This window comes from Pseudorca crassidens, chromosome 12 (genome assembly GCF_039906515.1).
Source record: "Pseudorca crassidens isolate mPseCra1 chromosome 12, mPseCra1.hap1, whole genome shotgun sequence".
Taxonomy (NCBI): Eukaryota; Metazoa; Chordata; class Mammalia; order Artiodactyla; family Delphinidae; genus Pseudorca; species Pseudorca crassidens.
Genome location: NC_090307.1, coordinates 60,868,779 through 60,887,893, shown reverse-complemented (window position 1 = coordinate 60,887,893; position 19,115 = coordinate 60,868,779). Strand labels below are relative to the sequence as shown.

At 46.5% G+C, this 19,115-nt stretch overlaps 1 protein-coding gene across 6 annotated transcripts in view; it reads right to left on the bottom strand.

Annotated features, from left to right (window-relative positions):
- Window positions 1-18,893, bottom strand: part of PTPRM (protein tyrosine phosphatase receptor type M) — a 754,490-nt gene extending 735,597 nt beyond the window's left edge. For 3 of the 6 annotated variants that reach the window (XM_067699676.1, XM_067699675.1, XM_067699678.1), the window contains exon 1: window positions 18,346-18,892. In XM_067699676.1, coding sequence (XP_067555777.1) covers window positions 18,346-18,418 — 73 coding nt within the window. In that variant the 5' untranslated portion in view covers window positions 18,419-18,892. Of the gene's footprint in view, window positions 1-18,345 lie in introns of all 6 variants that reach the window. The other 3 variants (XM_067699674.1, XM_067699680.1, XM_067699681.1) reach the window with 3 other exon arrangements.
- Between the last annotated feature and the right edge of the window lie 222 nt (window positions 18,894-19,115).

The window sequence follows — 19,115 nt, the reverse complement described above, 5'->3', positions numbered from 1 at the left end:
CCATGTCAATTCATTTTGAGTAGCACGTACTTCTCTCTTTTACATCCATAGGAAAAACTGGATCCCTATATCTTCAGAAATTGATGTAGTTATTTTTCAAAGTATGTCCATAATTCTTTATTCCCAGAGGTAAAACACCAGAGTTCAATACACACATCCACATGCATTTAACAGAAAAACAGCACATCCTTTTTTAACCCTAATCGTCACTTTATAATACCTCATAATTTTAGTTGACCATTATATTACATTCCCATAAATTAATGAGAAGCAGTATAGATTTGCCATGGTTTTATAACCTATTACAGAATATAATTAATTCTATTAAATCTACATCATTTTAAACTTGACTAAACTGCTTTTAATAATCTGTCATATTTCTTTTTGCTGTTTTTAAATCTTTTCCTCAAAATGCAAATTAACACTTATTTAAAATTAAAAACTGTTAGACTTTCTCTGATAGAAAGTAAGGTTGATTTGAATGACAGCTTTGATGAGGACTGCTATGATAAATGGAATGGTATCATAGATTTTTTCATTCACCGATTAGCCTAAATCTTCATTTCTAAGGTTTCACCAAAAACCGTGTATATGTGTATATACATATATATTTCTTTAACATAATATTGGGTTGGCCAAAAAAGTTCATTCGGGTTTTTCCATAAGATGTATGGAAAAACCGGAACGAACTTTTTTGGCCAACCCAATATATATATGTATATATATATTTACATAATATACGTGTATATTTAAAGCATGCATTGACTATAAAGTATATTAAAATTATTTTTGTTTTCAGAACCACTTCTGAGTATTTCTATAATTCTGGTTAAATAAGCTGCCTTTAAGTTAAAAACCCACAGATGTGATCTACTCGGTTTACCTGCCAGCAAATGAGAAGGTGCAGGACTGGACAACAAATCCTTTAGAGACTAGTTCGTTTCCAATTTTTTGCTTTGAACAATTTGGGGAATGAAACTAATCAAGCTGTCAACGTATAAGTCATTAAGAATAATTTCTGTTGCTAGAAATTAAAATAGATAAAATGAAATTAAATAGAATTAAAATTTCATTCTTATACGTGTTTTTTATTGCAGAGAAGTTTGATAAGTCATCACTAAAAGACTCTCAAGTTTAAACATGTTATAACAGGGTAAGATTCTATGGAGAAATAAAATGTAAGTAACAGCTCAGGAAGAAAAATTAGGTAAAATTTCTCTCAATTAAAGAAAACCTCGTTCATGTATTTTTAAATGGCCAATGGACGTATCAAATGCCTTTGGTATTTGGATTCTCTCTCTGATGGATGCCTTTATAAGATTTTTGTAAAAGTCTTACCTTAAAATGTCAGTATTTACCATAGGGCATAAATTTCCTCCTCAACTGTATAAACATATGATGCAAAATTTCAGATGTAAGTTTATCAACGTGCAAGGAAGTGTCTGATCATTTTTACCTCTGGACACACAAGTTCCACAAATCCTGGAACTTACCGGCACTGGCTCCTGGTTCAGCAAAAACATTTAACTAGAGCAAGAGCTCATAAAGCAGGATCTAAACCTTGTTCCTGACTCTTACCAGTTTTGCAAACCTTGTTCCTGACTCTTACCAGTTTTGCTGGTTATGTTACAACACTGTCTCCAGAATGAGTAAATCCACCCGTTGACTCTGTTGGGAAAGTCATCCCGAGAGCTGGGATTCTCCTCCGTCCCTTCAGCCTGTCATTCAGGGACCACTGCCCTGTCTGCCTGAAGCATCTGTCCACCCTCCTGGACTCCCAGCGAATCAGTCAAAGGGATACATACAAAGAGATGCAGAGTCTTGAAATAGAAGCAGGTTACATCCATGGTGTGTGCAGGGGGATTCTGACTGTGTCGGATACAAAGAACTGGCAGGTTCTGTGGCTCGGCGGCTTCAGACTCAGGCTTTGCCCGTGCAACCTGCCTGAGCTAGGTGCCCCTTTGCTTAGCCTCTGAGCTTATTCCTTGGCCTGTGAAATGGGGGTCATTTAGGTGCTTATCAGTATTAAACCAGCTAATACATATAAAAAGCACTTAGAATAATGCCTAGACATTTTAAGTATTCAATAACCATTGGCTGTCCCTTCGTTGTATTATAATCTTTTAACCCTTAAGAACTGCTGTACTGATTAGAAATAAAACAGAGAAAGCACCCACCACTGCCTGACAGGCATGGCCATGGTCATGCTTTCACTCACCACTTCCCTCTGTTGGGACCAACACCCTCTGTCCTGTCCTCACCCTTCAGAGGAGTAACAGGACACCAAGTAGCCTGTCACTGATAATTTCTCAACAGTAAGAGGGATGATGGTCCAGCGGGGTACAGATACCTGTTCTCCACTTTCATTTAAAACCCACCTATTACAGGAGATGTAGATGGAGGAGGAAAGACGAAAAGGAAAAAGAGAAAGCCTGGGACAGTGGTACCAAGTGTGGTAATAAAGAAGAAATTATTGGTTCCTGAATGTTCCCTAACACCCCACATTTTCTTACTTGTGGCCAAACTCCCACCCCGCACAGAGACCCTTAAACACAGCAGCAAACAGGCCCCACAGCCTGGGGACAGAGGGAGAGACACCACATCAGCCACAAAATGATCTTCCAATTTAAAAACTTATGAAAAGTGGGTTCCTCTCCCCAACTCCCCAGGCCTTTTCCCTTCTGCATCTACTCTAGGTAGACAACCACCACCTCAAAAACTTAATTGCTTAGGAGACATGCCATTTAAAGAGAAAAAAAAAAAAAACCCAAACATTTAAAGATGATATTTGGAAGTCACTTCTCTCCCTTCCCTCTGAATAACACCTAGGAGTGCCCACAGGCCCCCTGGGGGGTCCTATCTCCACCAACACCCACCCCTGTGGGCTTGGGAGCTGCCCTCAAGGGTCTCCCTTCCTGCAGAGTCAGCTTCAAGCTCCCTGCAGGCCAGCCCTCCACCTGCCTGTGCCCATCGAGTTTTTCTGTGGGTGCCTGTGAGCCAGCCCTCATCTTGGACACCCCTGGACCCCAAGGGCTGAGCGCAAAGCAGCCCACGAGTCCTCAACCTCGAGGCCACAGCCACTTCCTCTGGCGGAGGATCTCATCCTGCCTCAGTCCAGGCTTAGTCCTCGATAATTATTCGTTTCTGGAAAAGGATGCCCTACAAACAACTCTTGGAACTATCCTCCCCACCATGGAAGATGCCTCACCCCGTGTTCGGGTTCGGTCCATAGAACTGAGGCATCAATGATAATCCTGGCACATGAGGGCTGGTCCAGAAGAGAACAAACGGGATGCGCTCAGAAAGCATCCCAAGGAGAAAAGATGCCAACTTAACCGCAGTTTCCCATCTATAAAGAGCAAAAGGAGAACCACGCGGGGCTGGCAGCTTTTTGATTTTCACTAAACACCAGCCTGGGAGGGGGGTTGCAGGCACACAGATTAGCCCCCCAGAAGGTCCTGACTCAGGCTGCAACCCCGACAACCAACCCAGGTGTGTGATGACCACAAGTGGCCAAGACTTTGCAGCTGAGAAAGCAAATGTTTAAATTATTTAATCTGATCCTCATCATTTAGGCACTCGAAGGAGTTATTATAATATCCATTTTATTCTTCTGGGACCTGAGTCACAATTAGGAGACCTGATCCAAATCACGTGCCACCTGGGGGTAGAACCAAACATCAGAATCCCAAGGTCCAGTCCTGGCTTCTCCCTCATCCCTAGCAATGGATAGACCCCCTCATTTTACCTCCAGCTGCTCAGGAATCTTTCCAAAATAGGTACTTACATGTAAATTTGCATCTGTTAACAATGACAATCATTTCACAAATACTTCTGTTAAAAAAACCTAAATCCTTAATTTCTTAAAAAACACTCTGTAAGGGCTTCCCTGGTGGCGCAGTGTTTGGGAGTCCGCCTGCTGATGCAGGGGAAGCGGGTTCGTGCCCCGGTGCGGGAAGATCCCACATGCCGTGGAGCGGCTGGGCCCGTGAGCCATGGCCGCTGAGCCTGCGCGTCCGGAGCCTGTGCTCCGCAATGGGAGAGGCCACAACAGTGAGAGACCCACGTACCGCAAAAAAAAAAAAAAAAAAAAAAAAAAAAAAAGTCACTCTGTAAGATGCTAGTAACCTCTTAATATTCACTTATTCTACTTTTATTAATGCACGGTTTATTTTGGCATAGATCTCCCCAATGATGTTGCAACAAAAAAAGTGATTTAAATAAGCAAAGTACCTAAGCCTTGTAAACTATTATATACCAAATAGTTCCTTCCCGTGATGACTGCAATCAGACCTGACTCATTGAAGTGTTTTCAATCTTCCAGTAGGGATCTACGTGCTATCTTTGCCTTTGTCCAACCTCAAAAGCAAATGCAATTTGTTCTAAAGAAGGTGATTAACAACCATCTCCAAAGGCCTGTTCACCTCCACCTGAAGTGAAAAGTCTTAAATAAAATCTCACTGACCTTAGTGGCATTTTGCCCCTGAGACCACGAACACACACGGACAAGAGCTTTGCGAAGGTTTTTATACTTTTCACCTCAATCCGATCTCCAAATGCTAAACACAAGAAATTACAAAAATACGATTCTATCTAGAGGATTTCAAACCATGGAGAAAACAGCACTCACCCCTCCTCTGCTTGTGAAAAATATGGATAACGGCTCTCATCCATTCATTTCGTGCAAGTTACTTAGAAGCTGAGTACGTTTCCTTCTAATTTGCTATTTCAGAGGCTATGAAATAGCAGTGGCTACAGTGCACTGCTGGGTTACACCAACTTTACAATCGTCCTTAACACCAAAATGAGAAACTGTATGAAATACTTAAGCACACTTAAAAATTACGCCTTGTGCTTTGGACCCCAGAGGCTCTGGAGGGATGGAGTCCCCTGGGATCCACAAAGAGCTGTACCCATTGTCTGTGCCACATCCTGAAATGTTGGGGCCTCAGTTCCAAAAAACCATCAAATGACAGAGACACCATTTCACCTGACAGGACTGTTTTGGGAGGTAACGAACACGTAAAGGACCGACACCTATATTCCTATTTCCTCTTCCCTTGCTCCTGAGAAGCCAGAGGATGTAGCAATAAGCTGATAAATCCAATTACAAATCGAAGAAAACCTGGGGCTTGGGGACCCACACCCTTTGGGGCTTGCAGACATAAAGGAAACACACCAGACAACGGCTCAAGGTTATCCTGTGGTCACGGGCCTCTAAGAGGAACAGGGGCTGTGGCTCTTACAGATGGAGCGCTGTGTTCTCCCCAGGGTGACCAAGGGGGAAGACAGCATCGCTCTCCACAGATGAAGAAACAGCCTCAGAGAAGCCAAGTGACTGTCCCGCTGACGAATGACACAGCCAGGATGAGAACTCAGGTTTAAGCAAACTCTAATCACCTCCAGAATACACCCAGAGACCCAGCACTTTGTAAAAGTTCCTTTGTATACCATCCATTAACATATGCGATCTCTGAAGCCAACCTCTGAATCAGAACATCCCAGAACGACCCTCTTCACAGATAAGGAACTGGGTCCACCAAGCTCAACAGCTTCCCCTCGGAGGACAGCAAGTGGCCGGTGGGCCCTCGAATGCAGGCCTTGCAATTCTATATTCCCTTTTTTCATGGGCCAATGATTTCCCAACTGTGTTCTGCAAAGCAGAGGCAACTCGGGACGCAGGCCCTGGGGCCTGGCAGAGCCCTGTGTAGGGCCCCATTCTCCCCTTCTCCTTGTGTCCACCCTTCAGAACGTGGCCCTGCCACCCCGCACACCAAGGGCGAGGTCTATTTCCCCACCCTAGATTCCAGACTGGCCATGTGACTGGCTGTGACCAGAAGGATATGAGGTAGAGGTGACAACATGCCCTCCCCAAGCGTAAGCCAAGAGGCCTTGGCAACCCTCTGCTCTCTCTTTGGAAACTCTCCCTGCTGGAGGGTGGAGGACCACGTGAAGGGCAGCCCAGCCGAGGCCAATCCTAGACCCGCCTGAAGCCGGCCAACCAGCAGACACGCGTCCCCTCCACAGAACAGGAAGAACAGTAGATGGCTGTCGTTCAAGCCACCAAGCCTGGGGGCATCTGTTGCTGGGCAGTAGCTCATCAGACACCCGCTTTTCCAATTTGGAGAGTCATTTTTTAAACCTGCCCACATCAAATTCTGTTTAACCAAAAGATTTTTAAGCTTTTCTACCTATGTAAGATTTTGCTTAACCAAAAGGTTTTGATGCTTTAAACAATAAGTTGGGGAACTACTGAACCCGGCTATCATACACCCCCCCCGACGTCTTCCCACACCCGTGTTCTTCATTGTTAATGAGCTGAGACCATGTTCCTGGTGTCACTAGGACGTAAAAGAAGTGCACATACACAAAAGTTGCGTTCTGAATGCTCAGATGCTAAGACTTGGAACTCATTTATTTTCTGCCATCACCACCACCCAGTTCCAAAAGTCTCAATGCACTTATCATGATATATAAAACACAGCATGATAAAGGGGCGTGAGGTGAGACAAGTGAGGAGGGGTACTAAGACTCAGGCCCAGGAAAGGAGCCAGAATTAAGGCTCTATTGCAGAGATCGTGGCTCTCGGTGTTTTGCGGCTTTAGGCCCAGGCAGCAGCCACTCTATCCAGCGGGTAACAGAGCCTGAGTTTCCGTGGAGAAGCCTCAATTTCCGCACTCTCGTTCCCTGTGGCTACTGCGGGCGGACCCCACGCCTGGCCCAGTGGGCGGGCCAAGCTGGGCACGAGGTTAAAGTGGGGACAGGTGATGTGAGCTGACTCCACAAGCCCCGCGGCAGGAGTGGTCTGTACGGCTGGCGGGGAGGGAATTTCTCTTTCCACTGGGCTTGGAGCTGGAGGACTCAGCCCGGGAGACGCAGAACTCTCCTGACTGCCTTGAGCCACTAGGACCAGCTGGGCTACCCAGAGCCTTCTCTGTTGCAAGAGCCCACAAATCCCCTGTTTGATGAAGTCCAGTTTGACTGAGCTTTTCTGTTCAAAAAAGTTCTAACTACTACAGCACACATATGTGAATCTGGCATCCTAACAGCCCACGTAAAGAGGAAAACGTGACGAGTTATATAATTCACTGTGTCCACAAGAAGGAAGATCACAAGGAAACTCAAACTTTTTCCTGGAACTGTGACCCCGAAGGAAACTCCCCAGAAGGTCATTATAAAGATTCTACATCACATAATAAAACATCACCCAGCATCTTTCTAACTGACTCGACACTCCATTTGAAATGCTTTTGCACAGAGCACACCTCAGTACAGGTGGATGGCATCAAATCAAGGCATAAATCAGGAAAAGGCAACCTGCATCTGTGCGCACCGGGAGGGGAAGAGAGAGACAATACAGTGCACGCACCCCGTGCTCAGGGAACCTGGCTTTGTTAGGAATGGAGACCACTTTACCTCCCAAAGCTCCCACCAAAGACTTCAGCCAAGCTTTGACTAGCTAGTGGGCAGCGGTAGGTTTGAGAATATCATAGCCTCTCAGCACGGTACCCAGCACACAATGAATGCCCAATATATAGTTATCACTTATTACTATCAATTCTAAGCCCCTGAAATAAGGCTTATCTATGTTGCCAAGATTTACGCAGAAAAGCCCGGCCTAAACATCCTTGTTGCTGCAGAGCCTTTGGTGGCAGCTGTAGATGGCAGCTACATCCCCAAGTATGGAGGAAAAGAGTAGGCTTCATCTGTGCACATCTGAGCAGAGGCAGCCGATGGCAGACGTGGGAAGCGCCTAAAATCCTTCCAACATCCCTGCTACACCCACTTCCTGTTAACAAGCACCTTCCTGCTGCATCAGATTGGACCCTCTCATCCTCATCTATCAAACATGACCCAAGGATCCAGGTCTCATTCCCTTACACCGTGCTACCTGACAAACTAACGTGAACTCAGGTGACAATCCTCAGACTCTCTAAGTATTTGGAGAGACCCTACAGATCCTTGAATCAAACGTCTTCATTTTACGAGGGAGAAATCTGACATCTAAGGATATTAACTTATTGAGGTGATAGCGAGTTGGGGATGTCATATTTAAGATGACTTAATGAGCCACCACTCCCAGAGATGTCATTTCAACAAGCACCTTTCTTCCTTGGTCAAAATGATGAGCTGGTGGAAACTTCAAGTGCTGTAACAGACGGGGATGCCCATTTTGAGGTTAGCAAGTCTTTTAGGAACGACTACAATAAAAATGCCACGCTTTTGGCCCCTGCTTATGGGGCCCCTAAGACCGATTCTTCTACAGTGTCCATGTTTCAATGAATGTCAGATAGAAATAAGTGCTGGAAAATTACCTCCCCAATGTCATCATGTCTTGTTATCTTCTCTGAATGAGTCATCTCAAAATTCGGCTCACAGCTGCAAATCTAAAGATCTAAAATGATCTGTGTTCTGATTCTCTGAAATATCTTTATTCTTTTATTATACCCTAAAAATTCCAGATGGATGTCACATTTACTGGAGGTCACCAAGTTGAAAGACGGGGTACAAAGTGGCTTAGTTTCTATAAAATACCGTGTTTTGTAATTCATTTTCTCTTCTGACACCAGAAAGCCTCTGCTTCTTAAGAGAAATAGTCTCCAGTCAATTATAGTGTGGTACGTGAAACTTCATGTAACCATCCTCAGATGCTTTCTTAACACTAGTCAGAAAAGATGTGATAAATTCTCCAAATTTGTGATAAATTCTCCAAATGTGATAAATTCTCAGGGTCTCTGAGTCATTGCTAACGTCCTGCCAGTACGCTTTCAACTTTAACGAGCATCAAGATCATCGGAGGGGGCTTCCCTGGTGGCGCAGTGGTTAAGAATCCGCCTGCCAATGCAAGGGACACGGGTTCAAGCCCTGGTCCGCGAAGATTCCCACATGCCACGGAGCAACTAAGCCCGTGCGCCACAACTACTGGGACTGCGCTCTAGAGCCCGTGAGCCTCAACTACTGTAGCCCACACTCCTAGAGCCCGTGCTCCGCAACAAGAGAGGCCACCGCCATGAGAAGCCCGCGCACGGCAACAAGGAGTAGCCCCCCCCGCTCACCACAACTAGAAAAAGCCCGTGCGCAGCAACAAAGACCCAACTCAGCCAAAACAAAATTAATTAATTAATTTTTTTAAAAAAAGATCATCAGAGGTGTTCCTTTACCAGTTTCTGTGGCTCCATATCTGCATTTATAAGAAGAGCTTCAGGTGATTCCAATGCAGGTGTCCGACACTGCCTTCCAGCACCAAGCAGTGCTGGCTCTTCACGGTGCCAATTCTGAGGGGGCCATTTTGTAACTTTCAAGGGTTTTTTTTTTTTCTTTAAAACATAATGTTGGCCATATGTTTATAACATAAATATGTGTATAAGCACATCTACATACACACCACCCACAGAGCCCCCAGGCAACTCAAATAACAAAGCCTTGGACCCAGAAAGGGGATCTATGAGTTTGAACCATATGACATTGCCAATATTTAAGCCTTTGTGACAGAAAAACAGGGAGTTCGCGTGGTTACACCTACAAGGGGCGATAGCAGAGCTGACTGGTCCCCTCTTTTCCTCATGAGGCCTCCTAACCTCGTGGCATTGGTCCACTTGTTTAGTCTTTAGGATACTCCTAAAAGGTATTTTTTCCAGAAAAGAAAACTAAGCCTCAGAAAAATCCAACAGCATGTCCAAGACCACATGGCTGTTCAGGGGCAGAAACAGAACTTGAAATCAGGAACACCTGACGTGTCGGGGCACCTCTGCCCTTCTTTCCTCCCCCAGGGGCCCCAGAGCTGACATCAGGCCACAACACCCTCCAGTTATCCAAGTCCCACTGTGATGGCCGGACCCCCGCTCCAAACCTTCCGAGGTCGATAACACAGGCCTCTCAGCAAGCTCCCCACAGGGGCTAGCAACAAAGGGAGAGGCTCTCTAAAAAGCCACACGAACAGGATGAAATGGTAACTGACAGAGAAAATAGGGCCAGAGCCCCCATAACATACACACAGGACATATGCCAACGGATGTCAATCGTGGAGACTTCACACCACGTTCCTAGGCCTAGGTGTCCAAAGTCTAGGAAGTGGAGAACAGATCACAAGATTGTTGTCAAAGCAGCCTCATTTTATGAAGTTTCATCACCTGAGAATATGCCACAGTGAATGAAGAAGGAATGAGAGCCTGCCTGCGAATCAGACATGAGCTGATGGAAAGGTGCGGGCTGAGCTCTGAGCAGGTGCAATTAATTTCATTCTATAACAGAAATAAAAACAGGAGATGATACATACTATTGCCTGTCACGGAAACTTCTTACTGGTGATACATGGTTCTTTTAATACTCCAGTAACTAAAATCGAATGCTCCTAGAGTAGAAACATGGTCAATCTACCTCATAGTAAATTTATTTTTTTTTTAGAGATCAGTATTATACCAAAATTCTACTTTATGGCCATAACTGATTTATAAATTTTTATTATACACGATAAAATTATAGGCTCACTTTTGCACATTTAATTAACAAAAGGTAACTGTTTTCCTTTAAATTTAGCGACTGAATCTCTATGCCCCTATAAATTGCTAAGGGTATCAAGCACCGAACCCACAACCTGGGCCTACTGTTAAGATGATTACAAACGCTTTAAAAAAAATCAAACTTGATAGAAAGATTAAAAAAACAGCAGTAAGCAGAAGTAATTTGATATATTTTCTTCCCTAAGGGAAATTTATTCAATCATTTATTCATTCCTTCAACAAATATTTATTAACTTTATTAATTTACTATGTGATTACTACATGCTAAACACTGTTCAGTAACTTGATTTTATATATTATGAGTATTTATTTTAAAAGAAATGCTTTAGACAACTTTATAGTTTCGTATCTAAAGAGAGTATCACAAGCCAACTTCAAGCACGTGGTTATGACATGATTTAAAATGTCTCAAACTACACCAGCTGAGAAGAGAAATCAAACAGAACCCATCGAGACTGGACTGCAGGGGTGTGTTCCAGCCCCCTCACCCATGGTCAGAAGCCCACCAGAGACCCGGTTCTGATTCCACCACTGGAACCGGGGAGAAGTACCGGGCCTCTGACATCCACAGTAACCCAAACGAAAACATCTTCTTTTCACTGTCTGAAATAAATCTGCTTTCTGCATATTGAATAGGAAAGAGATGAAAGTGAGCATTCACCCATCTGAAGAAAAACCGATGCTCTGTAAGTGTTTCTGCTCTGTGCCCCATACAAAGCAAACGCTTTGCTTCTGCTTAGGCTGTTGTATTTTTAAATAAATCATTCTGTTAAACGCTAGTCTCCTTCTCCAAGGGAAGGTCTAAAAACTTCTCCATTTTGACAAGTCTCTGACAACTTTACTCCCATCTGGTCTCGGCTGCAGGTCCTGGATCATTGACCACCACAGTTTCCCTCCCCTGGAGCCCCAGCCTGAAGGTAAGTGACACAGCCTTGCATCAGATCCTCCACCCTCCCCCTGCCTCCAACTCGGGGCCCAAACTTTCTGCTTCATAGAAAAAGTTTTCAACGACTCAGGAGTCTTCTCAGTTTTAAGCAGAAAAATGGACTGAATCCAGATGTCCAAATTTCAATGACTTCCTGAATTATATACGTGAACCGGTGATGCTGGAGAAGGCGTCTCCTGCAGATGTAAGCGCGGTACCCCCATTCCTCGTGAACACGTCACACACACCTGCTCGTGGCCACTCTTCTGGTCAGTTACCAAAAGGCCTGATGGTGAAGGCACCAGTGGTTACCATGAACTCTGAGGTAGTTGCCAGATATACTACTTCTCCAAGTCCCACTGCTATACACAGAATAGCAGCCATTTATGACACGGCCAGAAAAAGAAGAAATCACGGCAGAGCCTAAAGCTGTCTTGAGGTCGGTGTTGAGAAGTGCGACTAATGCAGCAACTTCCACTAAAGAATTTCTTTTGATGTGAATGAGTTACAAGCAGGTGAAGGCCCATCAAGAGCGTGCCTTCCTTCAGCTGTAAGTAGATGCATCCGGGAAGCCTTGCGGGTGAGGCAGGCAGGTGGGTTTGGGGATGCAGCTACATCTAGTGATGGGCTGGGGATGGCAGCCGGAGGGGCAGGGAGCGGGAGGCCTGCCTGCCACGTGGAAAGCACTCCACCTGCCACTGATTCTCTGAAAGTCTGGCGACAGTGTTTTTAAGATAAATATCTGTTTAATGACATCACAATAGATTTTGTTTACCTGGAGCATTAAATGACAGAGAGTCAGGGATTGTCTTTTGTGGCTAACAGAGAAACGAGGCTCTATCTTAGGAGATACATTAAAGTACATTATCAGTACTTTAAAGAGGTATACATTGAAAAGCTTCTCTTTTCTGTTTGGAAGTGAAGTTCATTTCCAAAGGCAAAGTGTCACATTTCCATATTAAAATTCCAAATTTTATGCAAATTTCTCATTCTCACCTAAGACAGTCCTTGCTTCTTTCAATTTCAGTAGATTTTGAAACTTTTAATAATTGGACAACTTTCCAAAGTACGGTTAACTATATCTTTCCGTTCTTTGCCCATTACCACCCCCAATGCCTCCCCGACCCCCTAAAGGGGCCTTCCCAACAGTAAGTGCTCAATAAACACCCACTTGAATTAAAAGCATCATTTTAATAAGTGCACTGGGCTACGCCCTTCTTACAACAAGCCAACAAATATCTTCGAAACACAGTATCAACCCAGAGAAATTTCCAGTGGCTAATCATGACTGCAAGATTTAATTAAAACTTTACACTGTGGTAAGTAAAATTAGAGGAGACTTTTTTTCATTTTCGTTTCACAACTGGCTGGATCCAATATCTTCCCCAGATAAGACCATTATTTGAAACATCACGCTGGTGGTTTCCCCTAACAGGCTGAGAGTCACAGCACCATCCCATCGGCCTGTTCATAACCTGGGCCGTGCTGATGGGGGGCAGGGGTGTTCACAAGTGCATGGACGTGAGTTATATTTTCATCCCTAGGTCCTTTCAGCTCTTGTTAAGGGAGGCTGAAAATGCAGAATGAGGATGCCAGGCCTTTTAGAACTCACACTCTATGTCTGGCATCCCAAGCTCCTGAAGGGCTAGTTCTAGCACCTACTGCTGCCCCCACCCCCAGCTCCCCCCAGGACTTTCTGATTCTGTCCCCCTGGGGGTGGGGGGGAGGGGGCAGGAGTCTGCCTGTCTACAAGTTCCTGAGTGATGCTGAGGCTTCTAGTCCAAGAACAACACTTTAAGAACTGTTCTTTTGGAACAACATTTCTCGAAAGATGGCCAGGATCACCTGGGGATGCTGTGGGACCCGCCAGGGGCCTTGGACATCAGAGTCACCATGCCGGCCATAGAGACCAAGTAGGGAAGGACCACTCCCGGTGACCCTCGGGCACGCCTGGTTTTTGAGCATCACAGGTATACACATAGCTCACCAGCAGCACAGGCTGAACACACCCCACGCCCTCCCCCAGGCCACCTAAAGCCACCAACGTGTAGGATTGTCACCTGCTCTCCCTGCCCGTTTGTCACTCTTTTGATCCTCCTCCCTAAACTCTCCATACGTTTCACCCTTAACAGCAAAGAGAGGGGAAGAGCAGCGACCCTGCCTGCCGGAATCTGCAGAGCTGTGTTCTTACAGGTGAGCACACACAACCCTTCCCTTCTCAGGCCTGTGTTCTTCTTTCGTTCTCCTCTCCCACGTTCCCACCCCTTTATCAGGCTCTGGCCTTGCCAGCCGCCCTCCCTGGATGGCGGGGGGACCACAGGCTACCAAGGGTAATGACTAAAGCTTTCCTGCTCCCCACCTAACACCAGCCCTACCTACTGATTTTCGGAGCAACAGTATAAATGCAGGCTTTCTGATGACTAAACGCTAAACCACGGCAGTATCTTAGGAACCGGAGAAGCAGCATCCTCTTCTGATGGGAGGTTTATGTGCTTTTGCATCTTCTTTAAACTTTTCATTAGTGAGTTTGAAAAACATTAGTAATGAAACCTTCTCTCACTTACAAAATAAGCTTATTAATAGGTTGTGGTCATAAAGATAAGAAGCCCCTGGAGAAAAGTTTGTGGGAAGGTTGGTTTTCAAAGAGAAGAATCCTAGAACTACAAAGCATGATAGACACCACCTTAAAAAAAAAAAGTTATACTGTTGAAAAAGTACGTAACTACTTATTAAAATGCCTGACCCCTAACTAAAAACTGTCTTAGGATATTTAGATAATACACGCTTATTCGAGAAAACTAAACCTAAAACAAAAACCGAGAGAAAACAACGCTTAATCCAAAACAGTGCCTCTACTGAAACAGATACGTACAGCCTATCAATTCCTGGAATGAATTACAATTGTTATAAAACTACGACAATTTCCAATAAAGCCATCAACTTTTATCGAATTGTCACAGAAGTATCTAAATTCTAAAACCAACTTTTCCCAAAACTAAAGGCTATGCTTGAGACTCAGGTGGGGTTCATATCATGTGAAGACATAATTCAGATTACTTGTTCATTACGTGTTCGTTTAGAATTACTCAAATTGCATACACACGTATCTACATATCAGTATATGTAAGTAACTTCTCTACTGAAAATCTGTAAAATAACCCTTTGAGAACATCAGAGACTAAAACCGGTGATTTTTCCAGATCAGAACAATTGATTAAGCTCAAGCAATACTTCTTTACATCCACATAACACTAAAAATGTCAAAGTGATTTCTCGGCATATTGCTATCCTGCACCCCGATTTAAACTTGAGACCTTTTCATCACGTCCATGAACAATCTCACTAAAGCACCATAAAAATATAAAATGTCATGACTCTAGTTACCTGAAAAAGAAAAAAATTAATCAAACTGCTAAACAAATCTATTCACACTCTTTGTAAAGGGTACTGTACAATCTTGTATTCTGAAATAATTTTCAACTTATTGTAAAAACAGTACAAAGATTTCAGTACATGTTTCGCCCGCCTTCGCCTAGTGTTGACATCTGACTTAATCAGAGTCGAATTATCCAAAACTAAGAAACTAAATATTGGTACAGGTCTACTAACTCAACTACAGACTCCATTCAGATTATGTTTTCCCAAGAATGTCCTTAAAAGAGTACTTTAAAAAAGAAATTTCTCAAGAAGAGTTTCAAATTCACAAGATTATATTAAGGTTTAATCTATTCCAAATACTGAGGTGGAAGCAAAGGACCAATCTGTTTGCATTTCTACTTCTGCAGACCAAGCCTTGCTTACCAGACCTTACCATATCAGTCTCATTATTATATAAAACCAAACACTTCCTTGCATAGGATATATTACAACTTGGCTTTTGAGAAAATGGGTCAAAGAGGAATGACTTCCCAGCTATGCGGCTTCTCAATCTGGAAAAGAGAATTTCAAGCAGAAGCAAGAATGATTCCACTTTCTTCCTTGCTTCTTACTTGTATATCGTTTTACAGGAGTTATTTTGAATGACCATGCAAAGCCTACATAGAAGGCAGAAAGTGAGCCTCCAATACTTTGCCTAACAAGTTAGAAATTGTAAACATGGAAAGTGATGTTTAAAATGGAATGTTTATATATACTAAATAAAAGTCCTCCTGGACAAAAAACCTAATTCTTTTCTTTTTTCTTCCAATATGTTTAGCACTCTATTTCTGATATCTGGCATTCAAATTATGTGTAGTACCTTCCAGAAATGATTAATCAACAATCATATCAATTCTGAATGCATTCCAAAAGAGGATATGAGGATGCAGAGGGGAAACAGCAAAGTATCTTGTGTATAAATCTTAGTTACACACACACACACACACACAAAAAAAAAACCTCCACTGATTACATAAAACCTCGGGATTCAGTCCATTGGGTGCCCTAAGAAGAATCGGCGATGAAAATGTTAATTTCAAAAGAAGGGACGATGCAAGCCAATCTCACAATCTCTCCTCTCCCTCCCTTCTGGGTCAGTCAGTTCACAAACAATTTGAATGTTTGCAAATAATCAGAAGTCACATCACTAATTTATTCAACAAACAGTGAATGTAAGTGCTTTATCAGAACCAAGAAGGAAAAATAACTGCCTTTGCCCTCAAGCCACTTACCATCGAGCTCCTCTGTCTCTAAAAGGATCCCCATGTCAGGGGACAGCAGGCAAGTATTTCAATGTCCAGAAGACTCGTAAAGCGAAACAAGTGTCAGTGTCACTCATAACATCAGAATTAACTTTCCCAACATACAAAGAAAAAAAAAAAGACTTTTCCAAAGCATTAAGTGCTTCCCACATGTTCTACCTAAAACCCAAAGTGAAGCGAAAAAGCATAATGCACTGCAGTTTATCTGATCCTTGCACACACAAATTTTGCCAACTTCAATTTTTTTAATTTCATTGTTGCTAAGCATTCTCTCTGGGATACTGCCCTTCATTTCCTCTTAACCCTCTAACATACTAGGATAACTCTGGCTTCCAAATGAAAAGGAGGCACAGTTCAATCAATGGTATGATAACAAACAAACAGAATGACATATTTCCTCTGAAAGAAAAATCTGGCTAAAATTGAGTTTAAAAAAAAGTCTCTTTCGGTTTGACTATTAATTTACATAAGTATTAACAAGGACACAGGCCAGTACTACCTAGGCTGAAGTCCCTTTTAATGATGAGAAAACGATCATTTAAATAAGCTACATAAATATTTCTTTCCACCCCCTCGACCACAACTTGAAAATCCATCCAAATGCTTTCTGACACAGCTTAACTTGAAACAAATCCCAGGCAGGGAGCTATGGATTCTTAATAAAGAGAAAACCATCAACTAAGGCCCTCATCCTTGGCTTCTAACACTAATGAGTTACAAGGCTCTACAACTGGCGAGTCTACTCCATAATTCACTAATAAGAAAGAACGCAGGCCAATATCTGCATCAAGTTCATAGCAGACAGCAGTGGATCAATTTGTTAAATCCTCCGGCGCACGTGCAATTACCAGACAGTTAATGACATATTAAACTTGGGAAAAGGGTATTTCTCTACTGAAGTTGACAGCATAGAGCGAGCAGCCAACTCCACGCTCAGCTTCCTGGCGGCGGCCAACTGTGGTCAAGGGTCCTTGGGCTCAGGGACGACCGGGGCACGGCCTGTGCGCCTGCATGTCCCTTGGGCTCCGGGAAAGTAAAGATGTAGGTTTCCACAGATCTGACAGTCAGAGGCAAACGTTTGAAACGTTTTAAAATATGCGCTTTACCGTCAGTGAAAGTGTCCTTCATGAAATTTAAAAAACAAACAAAAAGTTCAACTTACTCATTCCTCCCGAATAAACATAGAAACCTATTTTGCAACCTAAGTTCAAGGCCAAATAGCGGGCTTTTTATTAAAAGAAAAACAAGCCCAGTGCCACCATTCTACGTGGACCTTAATGAAACTGACACACACGAGAAAGTGTGCTAGTGTGCGGGTGTGCAAGCGCCGGCTGTCCATCCACGTGTGTTCCAGGTTAACACCATGCGGGGTTGGCGCCCCTCCAGACCCCCGACTCCCGGCCACGCGTCCTCCGGCAAGGAGCTCTCCGAGCTCGGACCGCCAGCGCGCAGCAGGCACCTCCCCGCCACTCCCTTTCCTCCCCACGCGGCACCGCGGGCCGAGAGGTGGGCTGACCGCTGCCCCCGGTCGGGCGTTCCGCGGGGCCGAGGGTTCGGAGGGGGAGCCCAGCGGGGCACAGCCACGGCGGCCCAGGGCCTGCGGGCCGGCCACTCCCTCCGGGCCGCCGGTCCTCCCGCCGGGACCGACGAGGACGCCGCCTCGGCTCTCCCGGGCAGCAGCGCAGCCGCCGGGACGAGCCGGGGTCAAGGCCGCCGCGAGCCGGGCGGCGGGGGGAGGACCGACAATCGCCGCCGCCGCCCGTGCCGCTGGCTGGTCGGGCGATCGCGCGGGCGGAGCGGGCACTGCGACCCGGCCCGGCCGCCGCTCGCCGTGGGAAGGACCGCGCAGCGCCCACGCCCGGCGGCCGGCGGCTGCAACTCCCAACTTCAGGCAAAGTTTTCTGCTGTCGCTCTCGGAACCTACCCGGGATTCCGAGTGGCGCCGTCCGCCCCAACACGCGCCCAGGCCGCGGAGGGGCGGGTGCCGAGACGGGGGCCAGGCTCCGGGGCTCGTCCGCTCGGCCCGCCGGAGCGCTAGGTGCCCGCCCTCGCCGCCGGCCCCGCGCCGGCGCCGGGGACGAGCAGACGCGGTGCCCGGCCCGCCGCGCCCCCTGCCCGGTCCTGCCGTTCGCCGCTGGGGCTCTCCCACTGGGAGCTGCCCGCGTCCCGGGCCCCCTCCGGCCCGCGCGCCCCAGGCCCCGGCAGACGCAGCCCCGCGTACCTGAAAACGTGTCCCCCGCCGCAGTTAGCAAAAGTCCGGTCAAAGTCGCCAGGCAAGTCCCAAGTCTCCCCATGGTGCTGAGTGCGCGCCGGGCCGCTCCCGGCAGCACTGGGTGGGCGCGAGGGCGGAGTGCGGCCGGGAGCTTTGCCTCCAAGGCGGCAAGAAGAGGAGGGTGAACAGCCAAAACCAGAACCAGACGCCCAAAGTGCTAACAGTTGCAGAAGTCCCAACTCCGGCGGCTCCCGGGGCCGGGGACGAGGGTCCTGGGTCCTCCCGCCCTACAGCCGGCCCCGCTCGGAGCTGCGCCGCTGCGAGAGGGAGCGGAGGGCGCGCCCGTGAAGCCAAAATCCGCCCTCCGTGCCGGCGGCTGCGCTGGCCGCCGCTCTCCTTCCCCGGCTCGGGACCCGAGCCTCCGGCGCCGCGGTGGCCGGGGCCGGGGCCGTGGCCTCGCGCGTCCCGCCTGCCGCCTCTGCGCCGCCAGGCGAGCCAGCCCCCGGGCGGCGGCGCGCCGATGGCCGAGCCCGCGCCGGCTGCAAGCGGGGCTCCTGCTCCCCGACTGACTGGCGGTGCCCCGCAGGCCGGCTGAAGGGAGCGCCCACGTCACGGCCGCCCGCGCCGCCGCGGCCCGCTAGAGGGCGTGAGCGCCCGGCCCCGCCGGCCCGCGCCCGGCGCTCGGCGGCCGCGGCGCCTCGGGGGGAGCTGGGCGGGGGGTGGCCGCGGGGGCGGCGTCACCGCTCGGAGAGCGGCGGCCGGGCGGTGCCACCCGCTCC